Source organism: Indicator indicator, chromosome 19 (genome assembly GCF_027791375.1).
Source record: "Indicator indicator isolate 239-I01 chromosome 19, UM_Iind_1.1, whole genome shotgun sequence".
NCBI classification, from domain to species: Eukaryota; Metazoa; Chordata; class Aves; order Piciformes; family Indicatoridae; genus Indicator; species Indicator indicator.
In genome coordinates this window covers 6,239,538-6,262,817 of record NC_072028.1, presented here as the reverse complement: position 1 = coordinate 6,262,817, position 23,280 = coordinate 6,239,538, and the positions used below count along the sequence as shown (strand labels likewise).

The following is a 23,280-nucleotide window of genomic DNA, read 5'->3' as shown; positions in this document are numbered from 1 at the left end:
AAAGCAATACAATATTGCACAGATCAGCTCTGTAATGGAATAAAGAAGAGGGCATGAATCTAAGTACCTTCTCCTCATATCATAGCCTCTACATTGTCTTCAGGAGCACTTTTGTCAGGCAGCAATGAAAGGCTGAGAACAAAGTGAGTCAAATTTCCTTTTACTGCTTAAAAATTCTCATCTGGTTTGCTATATCAAAAAGCTATCTCTTTAAACAAATCACACAGTTAAAAATGCCAAGTTATAATTCAAGCAACTAACTCAGAAAATGACAATTTAATCAATCACAACCAACCCTCCTGAAAAAGAAAAGGAAAAAAAAAGACCACAGTCTTCAAGCGTTCATGAAATGTGAGTGGTTGGAACTATAAAAAGGTTCAATCACTGTAGAACAAGCCTGCAGCATCAATGTTTATTAAAGTCAGGGGAGCCATTTATTGACCTGGGAAATAGCAAAGCACCTGCAGCACTGCAGGATTGCATTTTTATAGTTAACAAATGGAAGGTGATATTTTCCTTTTCTCTTTTAATTGTGATTCCATCAAATCCAAAAAAGTTTAAAGGCTCTCAGTTTTTAAAGGAAAGCAAAGAGAAGGACACTCCACACTGTTCCTCAGCCATTCTCTCTGCTCTGATGCCTAGGACTGGGGTATATCAAGTCATTGCAACACAGGATCAAATGTTTAGCCTTACCCACATGACAGCAGAATGACAGACTGGTGTGGGTTCCCACCTACCCGTTTAGGTGATGGCAGAAGTTAGGGAGCTACCATTATGAAGCTGCTCCTTTCTGTAATCAGAAAGGGATTACTTTATTTATTCACATAAAGGTCACCCCGCCACTGGGGCGAAAAGCTCTCAGAATGAATTGTCTTCTCCCAGACTGACAACAGGCATTTTTTCCAAAGGCACCTTTTGGTTGTTTTGGAGATTTTGTAACTCTGTTCTGTCACAAGCATATTTTTAAGGTGCACCTTTTCTCACTGCATAAATTGTGAGCCAAATAAGGCTATTAAGCATCAGCAACATGACTGTGCTTACAGATCTGTGTTAATCAAATTACAGGAGTTTGGCTTCTGCTTCAATTTCATTCCCCGTCCATGGGAAACCTTGGGGTCAACCAAGGAACACAGGGTAGGGATTTAAAGCACTCTGCATGTGTCAGCTGCCACCTAAGCCTGTGCCAACACCACAAAAGGGGACTTCAAAAGCTAAGAGGATGAGTCAGTGCAGTCTGAGCTGACACATCACACACTGAAGCTGAGAGCTGTAGCTAACCCATATCCTCCATGGATTAGGTACAAAGCAGGCTGAGCAATGCACACAGGCCAGCAGGTTACACTTGCATGAATTAAAGGGTAATGAATATTGTAACAAATCCTCAGTCACCTAGGACCTTAGCAGTTGTCAATACGCTGCATACATTGGCAGCTCAGAGCTTGATGGAAGAGAGGGAGATGAAAAACGAGTCCTCCACTTCAGAACTGCACCTCTGCCACTTGGAGAATTTCACACTATTTGTGTATGGAGCGTAGGGGATGAAATTGCCTTTCTGATCCCACCCAGTCATACACACTGCTTCACACCTTCCTTTCAGGTTTGCAAACAGACCTCTGGCAGCTCTACTTCTCATAATTTCCTTACTTAAAACATACTGGTGGAGTTTGACACAAATTAATGACTCACCTGTCATACTACAAAAATTTTGATATTTGCAGGAGGAAAAAAAAGACTTTGAGTATTTTGAGAGCTGTGAAAAGCTGCTTTAGAACTCAAAGACAGCTCATAAAAATCAAGTCAACAGATAAGTTGATGTAAGGTTTGAGATACCCAGGTTGTGTAAAAATCACAATTCTGTGAGAATATGAATAAATAAAATGTTACAGAAACAGTAACCGGAGATTTCCCTCAAATTAGATCCCACTGGCATGAAATTAGTTCACAGCTGTCACTTGTGTTGCTCCAAGACAGACTGCTTCTTAAATAATGTTAATGACAACTTTGATTTGACTTCTGTAATTACTAGAGGAAGAAGGGACTGCATTTCCTTGGACAAAAAGTCTTTTATCTGCTTGTTTAATGTACACTTTGATGAAATGGAGCTCCTTTCCCCTGAGTTATATCCCTGAGCATTTTTGGATTAAAAAAGAAATGGATTTCCAGGTTGAAAGCAGAGCTGCTGTGCAGCTGTCAGAGCTGTGGGAGAGGTGTCTAATTGTCATTTTACAATGACCCTTGATTCTTCTCTAAATAAAGCATCTCTCCTACCTCATCTTCTCACCCTCACTCCACCACACAAGCAGGCCTATTTACAGGACTAGATTCTTCTCCACCACCACCACCACCAATAAATCACAAAATATCTCCTATAATCAATGAAGTGTCTTCAGATTTACCAGACAGTATAATCTAGTCCATAAGACAGCTGATTGTTATCTATAACCTCCCCATCCAATTCAAGTTATGGGAGATGCAATCCAAAAATTTCCTTTAGACTTTTTTAGTGCCAAAATAGATCAAATTCTGTGGCAGCCTTTCTACAGTCTCCAGTTTTGTAAATAAACATCACGCAGCCTGTACTGTCTTTACTGCAAAACACTTCTCCCTCCCTGCTGAGGTGGGTTGGTAGCTGATGTGCTGACACACAAGCCAAACACTGGCAGCATCTCTGTGCAAGCACATGGTGTGGCACCAAGACACAAGGTGCAATGGGGCTCAGGCTGTGTATCTTGAGCTCTTGCTCACTAGGGAGCACCAAGAATAATCCTTGTGGTTACACAAGTTGAAAACTCCTTGCACTTCCCCCTCCCAATTAGACACCACATGGGGTTGTAAATTATTAGACTCAGCTCTCAAAGATTAAAAGGTCAGTGGCATCACACTCCTTTACACCAGAGGTCTCAGGCAGATGATGTGTGGAGTAGCTGCATCCAAAAAACAGAAAAAAAGGCTGTAAACAGAGTCTGCTTCTGCTGAAGAAGGGGACTGCAAAAATTGACAAACTGTGTCACTCTGTAGGCAGAAAAGGGGGACAGGAACAGCTCTCAGAGGGCACCAAGCAAAGCCAGGCATGGCCCTAGCTCAACGGCTGGAGAAGTGCTGACGGATGTGCAGTAATGTATTTAGAAGGAATCATTCCAAGTACGTTCTCAGACTGTAAATTAGCTGAAACTGCTCAGAAAAAGCCATGAGTGACACTGAAGGCCATGCAATTAAACGCAGGGCTCTGATTTGCAACGACCAGCAAAAAGCAAATACATCATTAGAATGCATGGCTAATAGAAAATAACATAGAAAATGGTGAGATTATGGCTGCATTATACTAATTAACAGGTTTCCCCTATTGGTTTGCTTACTAAGATTCAAATATATTCATTCTTCAATGAATATTTGTATTCACAAAACTGCAAATTTCTTCCCAGCCTTCTTTTGTTGGGAAGGGTTGATAGCTGTTAATGAGAAAGTGAACTGAGAAGGAGCTAAACAAAGCAGGATAGTTTGCACACACACACACAGACTTCCTTGCTGGGGCCTTGAATTTCAGGGCAGCTTCAACTCATTTATGAAGCCTGGAAATGAAGGTGCCTTGCTTATTTGAAAATTAAATGCCTCCATGCAGTGTTATGACTTTGCCTTGAAGCAGTTGTGGCTCCATGTTTCATTCACTTTTGTGGTCATTTTAACCCACTGAGCTTAACTGTATAATAAGGGTGCTTGGATGTGGATAATTCTTCTTCCTCCTTTCTCACTGCAATCAGGTTTTGCCCTTCATTATATGTTTTTGTGGACTCTATTAGAGCATAAATCTTTAGAGTTCTTCAGGCTTTGACCTACATCTTGCACATATGGGAACTTTTCTCCTTAGATTGTCTTCTGGAGCATACCAGTTCATTAAAGTTTTGAACACTGAACCCTCACTCTTATTGCTTTGTCACCTGGTTTATGTGGCAACTGTCAAAACAAGCATCAGAAATCTGATTTGTGGGCATATATACAGAAATTGTGGTACTTGCTTGTGACTGGGAGTCAGCTGGCAATTTCCAATCAGGATTTCCTCCTCAGCTACCAGGGGCCAGCCTGGCAGTCCAGAGACAGCACTGCCAATACTGAATTCAAAGATCATGATTCAGGACTAACCGAGATTTTGAGCTTTTTGTAATGTCTTAGAATTTATGTGCTTTCAAGTTTTAACCATGTTTCACCATTTTGTGTGTCTTTCAAGTAAAAATCAGTGCTGATATAAATAAATAAATAAATAAAACAACTCAAGCAGTTTCCGAATGCCAGTATGAGATAGATTTTATACTTTCTTTCTCTCTTTGAAATATCAGAAAAACACAGATGAAGCTGTAAGCTGGCAGCACTACAGAATACATATGTGTTGATAATAAATCTCAGGTTCCCCTACTAATTTACCATTTCATTCCCAGACAGACTTATCACAGAATCACAGAATGTTAGGGGCTGGAAGGGACCTCGAGAGATCATCTAGTCCAACACAACCCCTGCCAGAGCAGGATCACCTATACCAGATCACACAGGAATTCATCCAGGCAGGTCTTGAATGTTCATCTCCAGAAAGGAAGACTCCACAACCTCCCTAGGCAGCCTATTCCAGTGTTCTGTCACCCTCACAGTGAAATAATTGTTCCTCCTGTTGCCATGGAACTTCCTATGCCTCAACTTCCACCCATTGCCCCTTGTCCTGTCAGTGGGTATCACCGAGAAGAGCTTGGCTCCATCCTCTTGGCATTCACCCTTTACGTATTTATAAACATTAATGAGGTCACCCCCTTAGTCTCCTCTTTTCCAAGCTGCTCACACACCCGATCCCCACACAACTGTCCCTGTACGGGAAAGCTGCGGATTAAAGGTTCTTTTCCCACGAGCCACGTCCAGCTCCCACCCGGCTGCTACCCCGGGGTGTGGACAGGGGCAGGTTCCTGCAGCCACGCCCCGGATGCGGAGGGTGGAGCTGCGCCGCTGCTCCCGCCCCCTCCGCCTCCGGCGTGCGTGGCCTCGGCGCTACGCGAGCACGGGGCTACGAGTGCGGCCTGCGGGCAGCGCCGGCCGCTATGGCCGGGGAGGTGAAGACGAAGTTGTCCAAGAACCTGCTGCGTATGAAGGTGAGGCGGAGGGGGCGGCGGGATCCCCGGAGCGGGGCAGGGGGGGAGGGCTTGCCTGAGGCCTGCTTCGCAGTGCGTTGAGGAGAGGGCAGCCGGGCCTGGCTGCTGCCGGAGAGCTGCTCGTCGCAGGCCTGGAGTTGTGAGGTGGCCCCGGGGGTGGGAGGCTGGGACCATGAGGGGCCGACCCGTGTTGTGAACCGGGGATAAAACATCTCAGGAGCCGCTCGCCTGATTTGGGGCATTTTCCGTGTCTACACCTGGCCGCACAGCGACTGCCCTGGTCCTACACGCGGGCCTGGCTGTCCCCTGCCTCCCGTAACGCACGTTTTAAAATAGCAGTTTATCCTCAGGCCTGCAGCTCTGTGGGCTGCTCCCATCCACCTTCGCCGGTAAGAGGCGATTTTTAGAGAGCTGCCACCGAATACTGGGCTGCTTAAACGCTGGCGAGAGGTCTCGGGAGGACTGCAAATTGTGTAGCACGCTGGAGGGTTTGATCCAAGAAAGCAGCTTTGTAATTACAGCAAAAGTCTCATTCTAGCAAGTGCTAACTTTTGGGCACCGTTTGAGAGTCTTTTCGTTCACCCTGGCATTTGCAATTAACTTGCTTAAAAACGTTGATTTCCCCTCGCTACGCACAGATGTTGAAATTAAAACATAACGTTGCTTGCCTTACTTGGGGTGGCATTTAATGACAGGGAGAGGAAAAAGACGTTTTCTTGGTGGTTTTGTTTGTTTAATTTTTTCCTTTTTTTTTTTTTTTTTTTTTTTGGTCTGTTTACATTGATGGGCAATAAAATACCCAACTTACATGGTTGTGTGAACCACCTTTCCCACCTCGTAAATGCAACTGTTCCTAGTAACATGTGAATCTCATGTCAAGATAGTGTGAAATCGGCCTCTATTTACTGGCTAATGGTTTCTGCTTCATGTGGTGTACTACACCTAATTCAGTAGGGTACATTGTCCTGTGACTTACGGTTCTTTGTTGTTGGAAATATAACCAGTTAAAGTTGAGTTGCCATTATTTTGTTTTAAGTGCTAATATCCAGTAAATATTTATAAATATGAACATCATGGGCTTTTGTTGCTTCTTCTATGTGGTGTTTTATTTAATCATCTTTTTCCCCACATGGAACCGTATTTCAGACTCTGGCTGAAAGGTGTTTTGCTGACTTCAGCCTTTCTCATGAGGTGTACTGAGCTGCATTAAGATGGTTGGAACATTTACCCCAATTAACAAATTCTGTTAATGAAAGACTAAACTTGTGCATGGAGGAATCTTGCTTCATTCAAAAGGGAGTAGATGTTGATCTTAGTAGGCAGTGTAAGAGAGAGTAAGACTCCTGTAACCTGGATAGTGGCATCATTATTTTTTCTTCTTTTTATGTAATAGTCTTTTAAGTGAAATTTTGGCTCTAGTTGCTTGCCAGTTTATTAACCCCCTGAAGATTTCAAAAGCCAGTTTTTAGATTTTTTCTTCCTTGGAAGGCTGTGGAGAAACAGCCTGTGAATGCGCTGCCTTGACATTTGCAGGTTTGCAGTCTGGGCAGTAGAAACCAGCTTTGAAGAGATAGTAGGTTTTGAAAAGGTCATACACAGACCTTGTGTTTCGCACTTTCCTTCTGCAGATCTTCTAGTTTACAAATGTTTTAATTAATGCTTTAGCAGCTGCTTCCGCAGATACTGATAAAATGTTTTATCACAATTCAGCAGGTGGGTAAAGTGGCACCCAAAGGTGACGTGGTCACTGGTAACACCAGTGGTAAAGACCACGTGTGCCAAGTACTGGGCTCCATGTGCTCACCACGTGGTGTTGAAGGAGGGCTGATGCTTTTAGATCTTGCACCATTTGATTCAGGTCCCACTGCTTGGGGAAGCTAATCCAAGTAACCAACAGTGTCTACTGCAGTGGGTGTATTTTTAATTAATCCATGTGTGGATCCATGTTTTAGGTAAATGTGATCACATTTTTTGTCATCTAGCTATTTCTGTAGTAATCTTTAGGAAGATCATCTTTAAAATGTAATGTGAAATGATTATTTAATTGGGTGCTTGCAGAAGAATTACTTCTGTTGAGATTTTTGTCTGGCTAACCAATTTTCTTGAGCAGTATAGTTTTCCACATGATAGATTCACTTATTTTCTTCAAGTAGATACTGTAATTTAAATTGGAAAGCTTTGACATATTTTGGATTGACTCAGAAAGCAAAAGTCATTTTTTCTTTTATTAAAGACCTTGTACAATGGATGCAAATAGAAACATAAATGGAAAAATTAAACACTAGCACTCTACTGGCTTTTACTTCACAGTTTGGTTTTGTAAAGGCTGAAAAGATGTATGGGATGGATGTAATACATACATTACACATCTGTATTACCTATATATTTTAAATAAGCTCAATATTGCAGGTTTTTGTGGAAATGTTTTCTTAGGCTTTATCCCCAACCAAGCTTGTTTTGTCTGGGACCTAAACTGTAGCCAGGTCTATGGTGCCCCACTGTCACTTTACCTGTCAGCCTTCAGACTTTTCTAAACACAAAAAAGATGCCACTTTAAGTAAGTGATATAAAATTCCTCTGCGGTGTTGCACATGCAGGTGTGCCTTGATAGCCACAAAGCCATTTTTGTACAGGAGTGCATATAAACTGTGCTGGTAGACTTGTCAGTAGCTGTGAATTACGTTGGTATAAGTATACGCTTCTGACAGATACAGTTATTCACACACTTTCTGTAGAACCTAAGGGAGGTCCCAGCTGCTAGGGATATGAAAATGCATCGATTATTGCCATAAAATTGTGAAGAGTTCTGTTTTTTCCAGCATGCTTGGTTAACATTGTTGATACTTAAATTGTCACTTGGTTCAGGTACCTGAGACAAATGGAAATAAAAGGGATGTTTTGCATCTCTCAGGTTGGTACTTTTGTGTTTTCAGCAATTTTTTTGTAGGCTGTGACTGATGTGCTCTTTCACCTCCAGCTGTGAGAGAGGCCGCTGTTCCTGCCAGTTTCCATCCTCTGCCAAAGGTTATGACTGAGGAAGCAATTTACAGGAATGTCCTTGTATTTGGCAAAAATAGTAGTGTTTACCCTAAAGTAAATTATTGGTCTCAACTAATTTATCAGACTGTTCCCACAGTGAGTTAACAGGTGCTTACATGTAGAGCTTGACTGGTACTGTGGTGGGTCATCAATGAGAAGAACTGTTAACACCTTCCTTTAGTACAGCTGGATACAGAAGACTGATTTTCATAGCTTCACCTACCTTTTTCCACTCCAAAGGCAGGTTCTAGCTATTAGAGCTACAAACTCAAGCCAGTTCATTAAATCTGAGAAAAGGAGGGGATGATAGAAAGTATAGATGTTTCAAAAAAAGGTCAGTCTGGTATCACCTACCTCTGGCTCCAGTGCTGCTTTTGTGGGTGGTGTTGATTTCTGATATGCAGCAATAACTTCTAACACCATTACCTTCTCTCTTGCCTTTGCTGAAAACCGTTAGAAAAATATTAGCAAAGTTACAGGTTTGTAACAATTGGGATCCATCAAAGCTAACTGGACAAGATCTGTTTCTTTGTGTAGATACAGATGTGGCTGACTGTTCACTTCCCGTAGATAGCCATGATCAGCAGTTGTTTACTTCTCCATTGCCTGTTTGACCAGACTTGGACCAAACCCTGAGAAAAATCACAAAATGCATTTGCTTTCTATCAACTGCTAAATGTTGTGTAACGGGTAATTGTCATCATTCAATTATTGCATGTTCACAGCGCTCATGATGCGGAAAACTGAATCAATGTGTTTATGTCTTTCTTTTTAGTTCATGCAGAGGGGGTTGGATTCACAAACTAAAAAACAACTAGAAGAGGAAGAGAAGAAGATAATTAGTGAAGAACACTGGTATCTTGATTTACCAGATCTAAAGGAGAAAGAGTATGTTTTTGTACCCTTTTGTGTTCTTTCTCACCATTGCATTGTTGTGGAGTGGGAACAGTATGCACATATTTCTTGCTGTAAAAGTATTAATAATAAACATTAACAGAAGCAAAAATAATGACAGACTGACATTACAGCTTTCTTTATTATATTCAGGGACATTCTCAAGACTGCCTAGTACAGTTTGACCTACTTTAATTTCTTGTTTGTGGTGGTTTCTTTCATTCACACATTCTTCTAGATGGATGCAGTTAGTTTCAGACCAGGACCAATTCATTCATCACTGATTTTTCCCTTCTTTTGAAAACAGAAGTTTCAAACCCTGTGTTAGTAAATTCAGCTCCAGTCACACAGTTAGTTAGGTCCATTCAAGACAGTTCTGTCTTCTTGAGTCCAGCTCACTTTAAATCCCACTTTTGAAATAGAAGAGAAAATAGCAAAAGTAAAGGAAAGCTTAGCTAATAAGGAAGAAAATGTCCATTCCTGCTATTCAGGTGCTTTAAATAGCAGGAGAGGTACTTTTTTAAAGACCTTAGGTTTTGTCCTCTCAAAAGGGGACAAAAATTCCATTGAGGGAGATCACACATAATCTTAGAAAACGTGGGATCCAAGGAATTAACTGTAGTTGAAAAAGGTCATTTATAAACTATTTTCCATTACTGTTGGTGAATATGACAAAAAGTTATCTGAGCTTCATGTGCAGCAAGGAAGGTTCAAGCTGGACTTTGAGAGATTTTTTTTTTCTAACAGTAAGGCTATTGAAGCACTGGAATAAATTGCCTAAGCAGACACTGGATTCCTCATGATTGGAAGTCTTTAGAGGATAGGTTAGATAGACCTCTGATGTTCATGATACATGTTTAACTGATCCTACCTTGAGGTAGGAGAGTGAGCTTGATCTCTTCAGCCTAACTTCCTATGATTGTAGGAGTTTGTTTTACATGGGAATTGAAGAGGATGAGGGAAGAGGTGCATGGGTGTGTGAGAAAAAGAAGGATGGAACAATTCCTGGAAGTACTTTCATCTAATGTGTATTATGAACACCTCAGGGTCATGTTTCTTGTCTCTCTCCATGCTCATTAAAAGAGGAAAAAAGGAGGAAGAAAGGGGAAATCTTTCTCTGCTGAAGAGAGAAATACACAGTGTTTTATATCCTGACAGACTTAACTAATACCAGGTCTAACATCACAATGAAAAATTAATTAGAAGCTTTTGCTGGTATAGTAATGCCACCTGGAGAGTGATATTTATTTGGTATTTTTACTCTGGCAAAAGCGTTAATGTAGATGGAATCATACCAGCAAAGAGTGCTTTTTGTCAGGAGAGTTAATTTTGCTTGTGGAACTGGCACAGCTTTACTGGCAGGAAGTATTCCTTTGCACTCCAAGCTCCTTGTATTGAAAGATTTATCGGAGCAATTAAGCTTCAGAAAGTATTTGATGGTTTAAAATAGACTGTGGTTTTGTTTATTTGTGTGGGGGGAAGGCAACAAATGCTTTTTGCAATTTTTTAATTTGATTATTTTAAAGCATACTGTTTGATAAAATGCTGGCTTTGGGGTTTCATGCAGGAGCTTTATAATAGAAGAGAGGAGCTTTATGCCATGTGAGGATCTACTTTATGGCAGAATGTCGTTCAAAGGATTCAATCCAGAAATTGAGGTACCATTTAAATGTTCTGTTTTGATTTGGTCTCACATCAGGACTGTAGCCCACAGGGATGGGGATTTGAGTGCTCATGCTGCATGCTGTTTGGCCTTTGCAGCCCTTTCTATAAATCCTCCCATCTACAGGAAATCCATGTTTCAAACCAAAATGTTGATCAATGCAGCATCTGGTAAATAGAAGCTTTTTTATCTCCTTGTGTTGATGGTCAATAATTGCATGACTCCTGCAGGTTTTCCTTCCTTGAAATGAGGAAACTATCCCACATGCTGCTCACCAAAACAATAGATCACTTTTTCTCCTGCCATTTAATTTAGAGTCAAATCCTGCAAACATTCAACCCTATTTATTCAACACTTACTTGTGTAAGTAAGAGCTTAAACTTCCAAAATAAAAATTCTGGGCAAGAGAGTCTTTAATTTCTTTCTAGCATGATTCATGCTGATAGAAGTACACTGAGATAGTAATAAAAATGTTACCACTGAGCTGAGGCAAGAGCGTGAAGCTTTAAAGACTAAGAGGTATGCAAAAGTCTGTGCAAGGTGATTTACTTCAGTTATTTTGAACTTGCTCTCACTGTGACTTGATGTGTATAAACCATAAACTATCACTGTGTGGGTTTTACTAGTAGTTAATTGTAAATCTTTGCAGATATGTTTACTTCTTAAAACCATTTCAAGGACAACATGCAAACATCCAATTAAAATCATAGAATGGTTTGGATTGGCAGGGACCTTAAAGATCATCTTGTTCTAACCCACCTGCCATCAGCAAGGACACCACCCACTAGACCAGGTTGCTCAAAGCCCCATCCAGCCCAGCCTTGAACACTTCCAGGGAGGAGACATTCCCAACTCCTCTGGGCAGCATGTTCCAGTTAATAATGTTGTAATTCTCTGGTCTCCTGGAGATGTCTGGTGTCCCTTGAAGGTGTTTGCATGCTACAATTCACTGAAAACCCTGTCTCTGTTTCCCAAAGGCACACTCTAAGCTCAGCTTAGGAACAGGCAGGCATGCTGCGTTTTCTTCATGAGTTCCACCTAGCAGTATGCTCTAGCCTGACTGGGAACAGCAACTAATTATTAAATTTGATGTGTTTCTCCCGGCAGTGAATTTCAGCATAGTTGCCATTGTGTCAGGGTTACATGTTTAAGCTAATTCTTACTTCATTTTCAGAAGTTAATGATCCAAATGAATTCCAAGTGCAAGGAAAAAGAAATTGAAGTGGATGATAAAATGGAGGCCGATGTATCAGATGAAGAAATGGCCAGAAGGCAAGTTATATTTTATGACATAATCAATATTGGTTAGGCCTATGATATCTTACTGCATTATGTGTGGGAAAATAAAGCCAAAAAAGCAAACAAACAAAAAAAGAGATCAAAACAAACAGGGGAAAGAAAACAAAATCCACCCCAACACATACATATACAGGACTTCACTGAGCTGATTTTCCAGGAATTCTGGTGTGTATTCACTGGAATTTTGGGGGGTAACATACCTTGTAGGGGTTTTCATCCTTTGATATCCAAGTATTCCATGCTAATGCCCTCCTTGTTAGAGATTGCTAACAAAACCAGACTCTCAGAATGAATAATAATGGCATAAGTGACCATGTAAAACTTATGCTTCCTCACACCATTTAAATTCTTGAATAGGTTTATGATTTGTTCCATAGAAGTTTTCTCTGATTTTAGTAAAAGCTGTACATTTTGTATCATCTTTACAGATATGAAACATTAGTGGGAACAATAGGGAAGAAGTTCATGAGAAAAAGAGACCAGCGTGTACTCCAGGATGAAGATGGAGATGAAGCTGAAGATGGGAGTAGTAACATAAGACCTAGCAAAAAAGCTAAGAAAAAGTTCTTAAAACCTCAGGATTAATGTTAGTGGCACAACTGGACCTATAGAAGTGTTACCTACCAAATACAATATCATGGACTGGAGATTGTTTGAAGTTTTTGCAATTTAATGCAAAGGAGAGATTTGTAACTCTGAGTCTGTTCTCGCTGGAACCATCCACACGCGAAACCTGTTTCCACGTGGATGTGTGTATAATGGATGTCATACATCCTTTCCTCTCAGCAGCTTTTAATGTGTGGGGCTCTAATCCCATCAGTCTTTTTAAATGTTGTGCATAGCTAGATGATGTGTCACAGGCCGTTGAGCAACAATATTTACAATTTATGAGAACATCTGGAAGAAGTATTTGGAGCTAAGATGATCTTTGTCCAATCCAATAAGGCAGTTCAGCTTTCACTGTTTTTTTATTTAAAAAATAAAAACCTTTGTTGTCTTCAAATTTACAAAAAGTCAGCAGAAACATATTTGGGGTTGTTTGTTTTCTTTTACTGTGCAAAAAGTAAGATGGGAAAAGAACAGAGAGATAAAATCCATTTTGTTGAATTTTGGTTTTTATAAAGCTTATTTAAAACCCGAATGTTTTGTAGTACAACTTTCTTTTTATAGAGCAAGTCAAATATGGGACAACATTTGCAATTTGACACTTGTGCAGATTGTGAATCTTATTTTCTGTCTTGCAGAAGACAAATTTCTGTCTTGCCTCTTTGTCAGCAAAAATAATTCAATCTTGTATAAAAGCATAATGGTGGGTTCAGAAACATATCCAAAAGCTGAATAGAAACTGATTCTTCTGTGGTTAATTATTGTGATTTAGCTGATTTAATGTAAGAAATTATGCTTGATACAATCTGATACAAGAAGTGATCCTGTTCTGTGCAGGCCACAGATATTCCCAGATAATAGTTGGCAACAGTGACTTTTCAGACAGAATCACAGTGTGTTAGGGGCTGGAAGGGACATTGAAACATCGAGTCCAAACCCCTGCCACAGCAGAATCACCTAGAGTAGGTTACATAGGAATGCATCCAGGTGGGTTTTGAATGTCTTCAGAGGAGACTCCACAACCTCTCTGGACGGTCTGTGTTCTGTCACCCTCACAGTGAAAAAGTTTTCCCTTATGTTTAGCATGCAACAAAGCCATCTGAAATAGTACTAGGATGGAAACCTTGTGCTCTTTGGACAGTCAGTACCTATTGAAAAGCTTCAGTGTGCTCTTGTCTAAAATCCTAGCAGTTCTCTGTATCCTGCCTTTTGGAAGGAAACATTTCTTTGTATTACTTCATTTCCCCACCTAGGTGTTTTAAATTACTCATCCTTAATGCTGACTGTCTGGAGAGAGAGGATTTTGTGAAGTTGAAGCAAGTCATGGCTGTTCTGTCACGGGCATAAGAGGCTCTTTTTTGTTTGCTTGTTTGTTTTATTTTGTTTGGGGATTTTTTTTTGTTAACAACTCAGTGGAACAAGACGTGAAACTCATATATAGAGAGAGATTGTGTCTGCTGTATTTTCTATGTGATCTATGGACTATAATCCATTTATCAAGAGCACCTCATTAGATATTCAAGATGGATCACACATGGAAAAAGAAATAGACTTTTAACCTAGTACAGGGACCTCATACAGGTGGAAGGTCTGTGATTCATGATCTGAAATAGTTTTTCAGAGCTAATTAAATGCTACTGGTTCAATTACTTAAAACCTGATCATATATTATTGCTAGCTGAAAAGAAGTTAATGATGGCAAGACATTTTTCTTCCCATGGAAGATATGACCTGAGCTAAGAAATGATTTATTGTTGGTCTTCACAAGAAAAACTCAGAATATATCCCATTATTCTTTCTTGCTTATTAGCAGGAAACTGATTCCTCTCTATCTGAACACTTTGCTTCAATGGAGAGAGGATTTCTGCATAGCTATGCTGGGCAGTTGAGAGGGGAAAGTGTGTTACAGTGAACCTCCAGGAACCAGGAGATGTCACTGTAACTCAGGGCGAACTGCCCTGAGAGACATGGGATTGGAGAAGGTTCTAATGGTGTCATGTAAAGGAGCTTTTGGGTAAGGCTGACAATCATTAGTGGATGAGATGAACTGTGTGAAATCTTTCTTTGCCAGGCATCTGTGCAGAGACCGCTCGCACTTTGCAGAGTTCTCTTCAGTCCGTAGGGGATAATTTTGCAGTTAAAGGGCCTTGTTCTTAATTGCATGTCATTTCCTGAGACATAGCTGGAAATGTGTCATGGTGCATGGGTTAGAGTAGGAATGAGGTCTAAACATCTTCCTCAGAAATGTGTGGGTTTGGAATTTGGGAGGGGAGATGGATCATTCTGCTGTTTCCTGAACACGCTCAACACCAGCTCTGGAGAAATGATAGATTTGGGGTTATTGTCTTGAAATCCAGGTGCTCTGCTCTTTACATTTGGCTGGTGGCTAGGTGAGCTATTGAAATGCTACAGCAAGACCAACTACTAATTTTTAGCACAATCACTTTTTTTCCTTGGGGAATTTGTGAAGTGCATGAATATGAGCAAGACAAAACTGAAAATCAACCCTATGTGATTTTTCTATTTTTTTTTTTTATATGCACTTTAGATGCCTGGAGTTACAAGCTGTATTTTATGATGAGATCTTCTGAAATACCTGTCTCTGTGATCAACCATATATATATATGTATGTATGTATTTTAAGTCTGGGTGTAGCTTCCTAGCCAGGGTGAAAACAATCTGCTGTATAAAATCTGTGCTTGAGCTACTCCTGACAGAGATGTAAGTGTAGTGGTGAAATATTCATAACGTGAATCTGCATTAATTCAGGCTTTCTTGGCTCTGACAGTCTCAAATGCAAATGCATTTTGATGTGCATCTTGCTAAGCTCTAGAACTTTCCCGCGTGGTCCTGTTTCTAAGTGAAAAATGTTCCTTCCATAAGAACAAAAGCAAGTTGGGATAGGTAGTAATAAGCATTTTTGTTAAAGAAAATGGATGCTTGCAAAATTTAATTGGTAGAGAGTTATCAGACACCAGAAGTTTGTGCCTCTTGCACTAAGATACCTATTAAAGCGAACAAAGCAAAGCTCCTGTTGTAGTCAGTGCTTGTTGACAGCTCAGTGTTAAGTTCAAGCAGGTCTCCTGTCAGGTGAAGTTTTGTTCCTGCTGTTGGCAGGCTGGCAGTGTTTATTTCTGTAATAACTGCTGATGTGGGAAGCCAGAGTATTGAGCAACTTCATCTTTCTTCCTGATGTTTCTTGGTTTGTTACTTTTATTCGGCTTAGCATTGGATCTTAAAAAGTCCAGGACCAGAGTCCAACCGAAGTGAGCCATCCTGTATCCTCCCTTAGTAATGCATGAGCTGATTAAACTTTGATTCTTTGGGGAGGGGGAAGGATGAACAGTGGTGCCATGGAGTTTGGACTGTGTTTCTTCTGTTATGTGTCTTGTTTTCTAATAAGACACTCCATTATACGGTCCCACAGTCGTGGATGGCATTGCGTGTGTGTGTAATGGGCAGCTGGGCTGGGATTCTGGGACTTAATCCAGCATTCAGACTTTAAAAAGAACTTCTCTCATCTTTCTGTTAATTGGAATACTTTAAAATTTTATTTGGAATTAGGTCCTGGGTGGAGGGATTCAAAGAGTTTGTTCAGCTTCATTTCAGCAATAGTCAACAATTAAATCTGCACAATAGCTTAGGCTCTCAGTAATCTTTTCTCAGTGTTAATAAAGCATAGTGGTGGTGAAGGATGTCAAACATCGCATGTTTCCCTTCTCTATGTGAATGCAAGTTTCTCTGAGAGCTGATGCTTTAAGGACTTGGTTGGTTCTTTGGAGTCTGGGAGAGCATCTGCCTTTGTTGTGGTTCAACCACACATGCACAGGCAAAGCAGAACAAGGAATCCATTCAGCCCTTCCCCTCATCAGGCAGGTGTTCAGCCATCTCCAGGAAAGCAGGGCTCCATCACATTTAATGGTTGTTTGAGAAGACGAATGACATCACTCTGAATGTGGCCTCCCCCATCCTTCTTCTTCCTCCAGCTTTATATGCTGAGCATGACACTACATGGTCTAGGGACTGAAGGAGAAAAGGCTGAGAGACTTTGGGCTCTTTAGCTTGGAAAAGTGGAGACTGAGAGGGGATCTTACCAATGCATATAACTATCTTGAGTGGAAATCAGGAGGATGGGGCAGGGCTCTTTTCAGTAGTGCCCAGTGAAAAGGGGCAATGGGTACAAACTAGAAGACAGGAGGTTTCACTTGAGCTTAAGAAAAAATTTCTTTGAGGATGCTGGAGCACTGAAACAGACTACCCAGAGAAGTTATGGAGTCTCCTCTGGAGACTTTCAGAACCCACCTGGGCGTGTTCCTGTGCACCCTGATCTAGGTGAACCTGCATCAGCAGGGAAGTTAGACCTAGATGGTCTCCAGAGGTCCCTTCCAACCCCCACCATTCTGTGATTCTGAGAATAGTCCTTTGGTCAGTTGAGGTCAACTGTCCCAGCTGTCTCCCCTCCCAGATTTTTTAGCACTTCTAGCCCACTCATTGGTGGGGTGGGTGAGGGGCAGAAGAGGCCTTGACTGTGTGAGTGCTGCTCAGCAGCAACAAAACATCTCTATTATCAAAAGTTTTCAGCACAAGCCTGTAACATAGCCCCATACTGGCTACTCTGAAGAAAATTAACTCCAGCACACCCTTCTACAATAATCTCTTGTTAAGGGAACCCCAGCATGAGGCCTCTGGGTTTGCTTGGGTTTGCACCATTCTCATCTCAAAGCTTTGAGGCATTTTAGGTCTTCCATTCACACCTCAATAATCCTGCTTTCATGAGCTTTTGGGGAACTTTAGTTAAGCTGTGAAACTGTTCCTCAGCTGTATGTGTTGACATTTCTTTGTGATCTGATGTTACACAGTGAGGACCTGATTATAATTGTCACACTTGGAGTCAGAGAGAAGGCTGAAGTCATTAGCAGCCCTGTAGACCTTTAGTAAGAGCTGAATAGTAGAAGTGAGTATCTAGGCTGAGTCCCATCATTGCAGGCATGGTTAAAAATGCCAGTATGAGTCTGGTACACGTCTGCCCAGAAAACTCTTGCACATCATAACCTGAGCAATTACCTGGAAGCAGCACTGGGAACATCTCTAGAGATATATGGAAGTAAAATAACCAGACTGTTAATGGCTGTCCTCAAGAGGCAGCAGCACCAGCAAACAACTGTAGTTCATTACATAGAGAAATATGTTTTGGTGAGCAGGGTGAATGCAGATGGGGATTGCTGTCAGGTAGAATGGAGGTGGTGAGTGTTCTGAAGCTTGTAATGTTCCTTGGGGTCTCGGGGAATACCTCTGTTTGATCAATCATTTAGAAAGGGGTAAAAACCCTTAATGGGTCTTTACTATGAAAGAATAATATGAACAGAAATGAGAGAACAAAGTCCTTAGTTCTGTTACTTCTAGAAAAACTCGATTCCCACCTCTGTAAGACCTTGCAGCGTCCTATCACTTAAAACTATTGGCTGCTGATCCCAGCAGAGAAGGCAACTAGTGGGCCTCCTTCCTCAGTGTACAAGCTCTTTTTCTAAGAACCTGTAGGATCTTACTATCTCCAACATGCTGTCAAATGTATTCGATATTGGCCTGTCTGGTTCAAAAGGCTCATGGTGGGCAGTGTCAGCCAACAGATAAACAGCATGACTGAACTAACCTCATTTGCTTTGCAAATGGTGTGTGCAGGAGTTGTGCAGTTGGGTAGGTGAGGCTGTATTTGCAGTATTTGTGAGATCTATGATCAGGTGATGTCTTTGAACAAAAACATACACTATCAGTGGGAGGAATTGACATCCGACCAATACTCAGGATTGTCATAAGCTGGGGAAAAAGGGTGGGGTTCAGTGTTGCTGCTTTTTTTGATGAATTTTAAAATGTTTCCCCTTTCTCAGTGGTTTTCTTGTTTGGCTTTTTGAGAAAAAAAAAATAGGGAAATGTGGTTGTGAAATAATTCTAAAGAAAAGGATTCCTTTAGATTTGGTTGGTGTAATGGTTTAGCGCAAGGACTAAACTCCCTGCTCCCCCAATACAGAAGTGAGGGGAAAAGTTAACACACAAACCTCAGGATTGAGATAAAGAGTTTAATATAACACAAGATATCATAATCACAATGCATAGTTAAATTAGCTAATAATTAATTAATAATACAATGCATGATTACCTTAGCTTAGCCTATTTGAAGAAGCGGCGCAGTGAAATACAGGGAAAAAACCAGCATAAAACAGAAAACCAAAACCAGTGCTACCTGGGTGTAGCTGGTAGGTGTATCCTTAGAGTCCATCAGCCACAGCAATGCTGCAATATACACAATTTGCATTACCAGAAAGTACCTGCATACCCAAGATGGGGCAGTTTACTGCAGCCATGACAAAAGGGATGCATAGGATGATCATTTTCATTTTGTACTATGTTTCTTCTAAGGATGACAGTGAAAGCATTATACTGCCTAATGCCCCTTTCAAGTATGACATTGTTTTACTTATGTTAAAGGTAGAGAAATGAGAAGTGCTGCAAATGGTTAGATCTTGTGAAAAAAATAAAGTTTTAAGTATATACTTCATTGTCTAAATGCTCACAGATGCTTTTTCTCTCTATAATAACCATAGAAAATGTGCTGCCAGCCTACCACAATTAATATTCCATACTCTTATTTATGTGCTGTAGGCACTCCAGAATTCCCCAGACGTATTTATTGCCCAGGTTTATAACCAGATTCAAATCAGGTCCTGTATTTGTGCCAAAAATTGAAGTGCAGTCGTTTCACATCTACCTGGTAGAAGGGTCTTAAATTCCTGATTTTTCAGAGTGTGAGATTCACTTTAACCTGGTATTAATGTATTTTTCCTTCAGTTGCCTGCAAGAGAATCCCACAATCTTACAGTAGCAATTGTGCAGTCAGTGGAAGTTACTGTGCATAGGACTATAGGTTTCTGTGGTCATCTAGATTGTGTAAAATCCTTTGATGTTAATTGGGACAAGTTTTCTATCTAGGGTTATGTTGAATTTCTCTTTGAGTGTTTTTTCCACCTCTTCATCCTCCAGAGTTATGAATTCCACCAGATCCATATTTTCCTTGTAGTTGTATGTGGTCTCAGTGAGTGTCCACCCAATTAGGGCCCGAAAACCATCAGTGGTCTGGAGGGTACAGATGGACTTCTTTGTGAAGAGGGAATCTGGGGAGGTCTGAAGGTGTGTGCACTGGAAACAGAAGTCTTCCACTGTCCGTGGCTCAAGACTGAACATATAAACTTTCCGACAGTCTTTTTTCTCCAGAAGATCAGAATTGGAGAAGTGCTGGTTGGGGATGTACTGTTTGCGTCTCATTTTCTCCAGGTACCAGATGGCATTTTTTTCTGTGAAACGGAAGACGCCGGGAGCCTGGGGCTGGTCTTTCCCTGACACGAGCTCCATCGGTTGCCACATCTGATAGGATACACCAAAGCCTCCGTCAACAATATAGGGTTTGCCGTCAATAACCACCTTTACAAGGAGATGGGTCATGATGGTGGCATAGGCATTTTGGTGTGGGTTGAACACATAAGCTCCCAGAAAGCTGGCATCGTAGCCCAGGCGTCTCAGCACCCAGCCCAGCAGCTGGTTGTTTTCCATGCACCAGCCACCCCGCTTCCTCCGCACGATCTTGTTATAAACCTGCTCCAACTCCAAAGTGATTTTCTCCCCACAATGGATGCTGAGGTTTTCGAAGGGAACAGCACGGATGTGGTGCTGGAATATATCAGTTAAGGTTTCCAAATCTTGTTTTTCAGTGGAACCTTTATAGCCAGTTCTTGCAAAATACTCTTCAAGGTTCATGTCACCTGTAAAAGAAGGAATTGCATATTGGTTTTGTTTCTTTACATCAATGATTTATGATGCTGTGAAAAAATTCCTGGGTTCCTGCCAGCAAAGATGCTTTAATCTGCTGCACCTCCTCAGAGCAATCTTTAAAGGTAACAAGTATTCACATCAAATGGTTCCTTGATCCAAGAAGAGCAATGCATGTGAGAGTTTGCTTTTTTGCTTAGAGTCATCCCTGTGGCAAAGATTTGATGCAATTTCAGCTTCATACGTGGTGGCTATGAAATGAGGATTTGCTCTGTTTGCATTGTAGCAGTGGGGTTAATAAGAATGTAAGATCATGTTAGGGAGTGTGCAGGGAGGTTCATGAAACCCAGCCTAAATCCACCATTCGGTGACAGTGTCAGTGGGGGAAGCAGTGTCATCTGCCAGTTGGAGAGAAGATAATTTGAGTGAGGATTCACATGTTCTTTTCATGAGCCTGCCACTGATCTCTGTGACAGTAAGTGAACTGCTCACTTGGTACAGTTCGTGCTCTCATCACCTACAAAAAGTGGTGCACGTTGTGTAATTCAGATAATTGCAACTGAAAAAGTCCTCTGACCTTTGCAAGGGTCTCTTGTCTGCTCCCAGTGTTGCACAAACTCATTTTGATGTTGGAATAACGAATCTAAATGGAGCTGAGCGACCTGAAAGACAAAGAGCACATATCTGTTCCTTGCTGTGCTCTGTGTCTTGCAGGGTGCCCTGAAAATGACCAGGGATGCTTTACATCTCCCTAGTATTGGCCTTTCTCAAAACTCACTTTGTTCCTTCCAGAAGAGTTGTAACTAAGAGTTATTGAAGCCTCACAGAGTGCACCTCTGGTCTGTCCTGCCTCCAGCAGTATCCACTTTCTGGCCTGCCTTGGTAGGACTCCTCTAGGACAAGAGCAAATGGCCTGAAGTTGAAGGAGGGTCAGATAAGGTATCATGAAAAATTTTACTGAAAGGGTGGTCAGGCATTGGAACAGGCTACACAGGGAAGTGGTGGAGTCACATCCCTGAAGGTGTTAGACTTGATGGTTAGAGGCCTTTTCCAAGCTTACTGATTCTGTTCTATGATTCTATGAACAAGGTGAATGAGGAACTACTGAATGAGGATCTACTCAACTTATTCTCTGTCTTCCAATACCCTGGAAAGTCACACACAGCCATCTGTCTTTCACAACAGCCTATCACAATCTGAAGGCCACCATTATGAGCTGGATGCTCTGTAAGTATCTGATAGATACTGTTTGTAAAACGCACTATAGATCATCTGCTTGGGTATGGAGCTGGGCACAAAATGATTTGAAGGGTTGCACCTTTGCAAAGACAGCACCAAGCATTTCAGCAGGCTCGAGTTACTGCAGATATTTAGGTTCTTGACAATCCACAAAGCTACTTGGGTATCTTTTGTGCATACAGTAAGCTGAGGTTTAGGCACTTAATATTAGTGACTCAGGAAGACTATTGTATTCAGATAAATTCAGCAGTGAACCACTGAATGTTTAGTACAAACTAGAATTTCTCAAGGTGATTTTCGGTGGCAGATTCACGATGTGCATATGCATGGTATAGAAGCAGCTGTCCAACGTGAATGGAGAGGCCCATGAAAAAACCCACCTGTTACCTCCTACAGAAAGGTCCTTAGCTCCCAGTCATATTTAAGTGTGTTGTTGGAGGATATTCCCAATGTGTTATTTTTCAAGTAGAATGCCAGATTTCTGGCAGTTTTTTCTGTTGATTTGCAGAAGCCAAGCCTATCTGATCTTACCCACGCAAATTGTGAATGCTAAATAGCTCACACCAGCATAAAGCTGGTTCTCAAGGTTATATTATTTGTAATTTCCCTCTGCAGCTCCATAATACGACTGTTCAGCGTTAGATCTTGGGTATAGGAGATGAAAGCTACACTTCTTTTGAATTGTGTACAGATCAGATGAAAAGCTAGGTACCGAAAAGTAGTCCCACAAATGTGGCTCTGATTTATGCAGAGAAAATCAACAGCAGGAAAAAAAACAAAACAAAACAAAACAGTAAAGAGCCATTCCTAAATGTGCAAATGAAGGTGCTCATACAAAAATATTCCTTACCAGGACTGTAGACATTATGAGCTCTGTTAAAATACATCATCTGTCTGCCTTTATCCTAATACTTGGACTTTCTGAGGTACACAAACCATAGTTTGTAGCTTCTTTTACGTTGTTTTTGAAGGACTAATTTTATTCCAATAAAGTAGAGCCTATTGGTTATTAGATTGGTATTCTGCATCCTTTGGACTTAAAATATTTTTAAATCAAGTGGAAAAAAAGCTAAAATAATAGCTTCCAGCAAGAGGTCATAGTTACCATTTTATATCTACCATTGTATCCAAACAAAAGCATCTCTCTCTGAGTCAAGTGAGTCTCCCCCTGAAGAGTAAAAGAGAGAAGAATTGAAATTGCTTTATCTCTGTTTTGCCCTCTTTTAAAGCCCATGTTTAGCAGGTCATGTTTTAACTTTATTTCCACACTTTTTAATAGCGTTTTTCATACAGAACACATTGTGTGTTATTGCCCATGACTTTTACCATCATGAAGACACCATTTAGTAAAAGAAAATAAGCTTACCCCTTATTTATTGACTGATGTATTCAGCTTCTGGGTTGGTTATTCCTGGGACAGCAGCCAGTAAAGCTAGGAGTGGATAGAAAGTGTGAGGGTCGTCTTCCTCTCTCAGCTCTGCTGGCCTTCAATCTTGAATCTTAAATGCCAAGAAAGGGCAGAGTCCACCCAAAATGAATGCACATTTTTGGACTTCACTGATCCATGAGCAAATTAAACTTTGTTTCTTCTCTATT

At 41.0% G+C, this 23,280-nt stretch overlaps 2 protein-coding genes across 2 annotated transcripts; one reads left to right on the top strand and one right to left on the bottom strand.

Moving 5' to 3' along the window:
* Positions 1–5,047: 5,047 nt before the first annotated feature.
* Positions 5,048–13,101, top strand: MPHOSPH6 (M-phase phosphoprotein 6). The gene is made up of 5 exons (XM_054389760.1): positions 5,048–5,126; positions 8,941–9,053; positions 10,627–10,717; positions 11,897–11,994; positions 12,450–13,101. Exons 1-5 carry the CDS (start codon positions 5,076–5,078, stop codon positions 12,604–12,606), a joined length of 510 nt encoding a protein of 169 aa, XP_054245735.1. The 5' UTR covers positions 5,048–5,075; the 3' UTR covers positions 12,607–13,101.
* A 6,459-nt stretch (positions 13,102–19,560) lies between these two features.
* Positions 19,561–20,433, bottom strand: LOC128973476 (arylamine N-acetyltransferase, pineal gland isozyme NAT-10). The gene has a single exon (XM_054389801.1). The coding sequence runs from the start codon at positions 20,431–20,433 to the stop codon at positions 19,561–19,563; it is 873 nt and encodes a 290-aa protein (XP_054245776.1).
* Positions 20,434–23,280: the final 2,847 nt, after the last annotated feature.

What these genes read in the sequence shown, in the direction of transcription:
- LOC128973476 (XM_054389801.1), bottom strand. Translation starts at nt 20,433, where the DNA reads ATGAACCTTGAAGAGTATTTTGCAAGAACTGGCTATAAAGGTTCCACT.
- MPHOSPH6 (XM_054389760.1), top strand. Translation starts at nt 5,076, where the DNA reads ATGGCCGGGGAGGTGAAGACGAAGTTGTCCAAGAACCTGCTGCGTATG. An exon ending in CCAGATCTAAAGGAGAAAGA is followed by an intron (nt 9,054 to 10,626) that starts GTATGTTTTTGT and finishes GGTTTCATGCAG; the next exon opens with GAGCTTTATAATAGAAGAGA. An exon ending in GATGAAGAAATGGCCAGAAG is followed by an intron (nt 11,995 to 12,449) that starts GCAAGTTATATT and finishes TCATCTTTACAG; the next exon opens with ATATGAAACATTAGTGGGAA.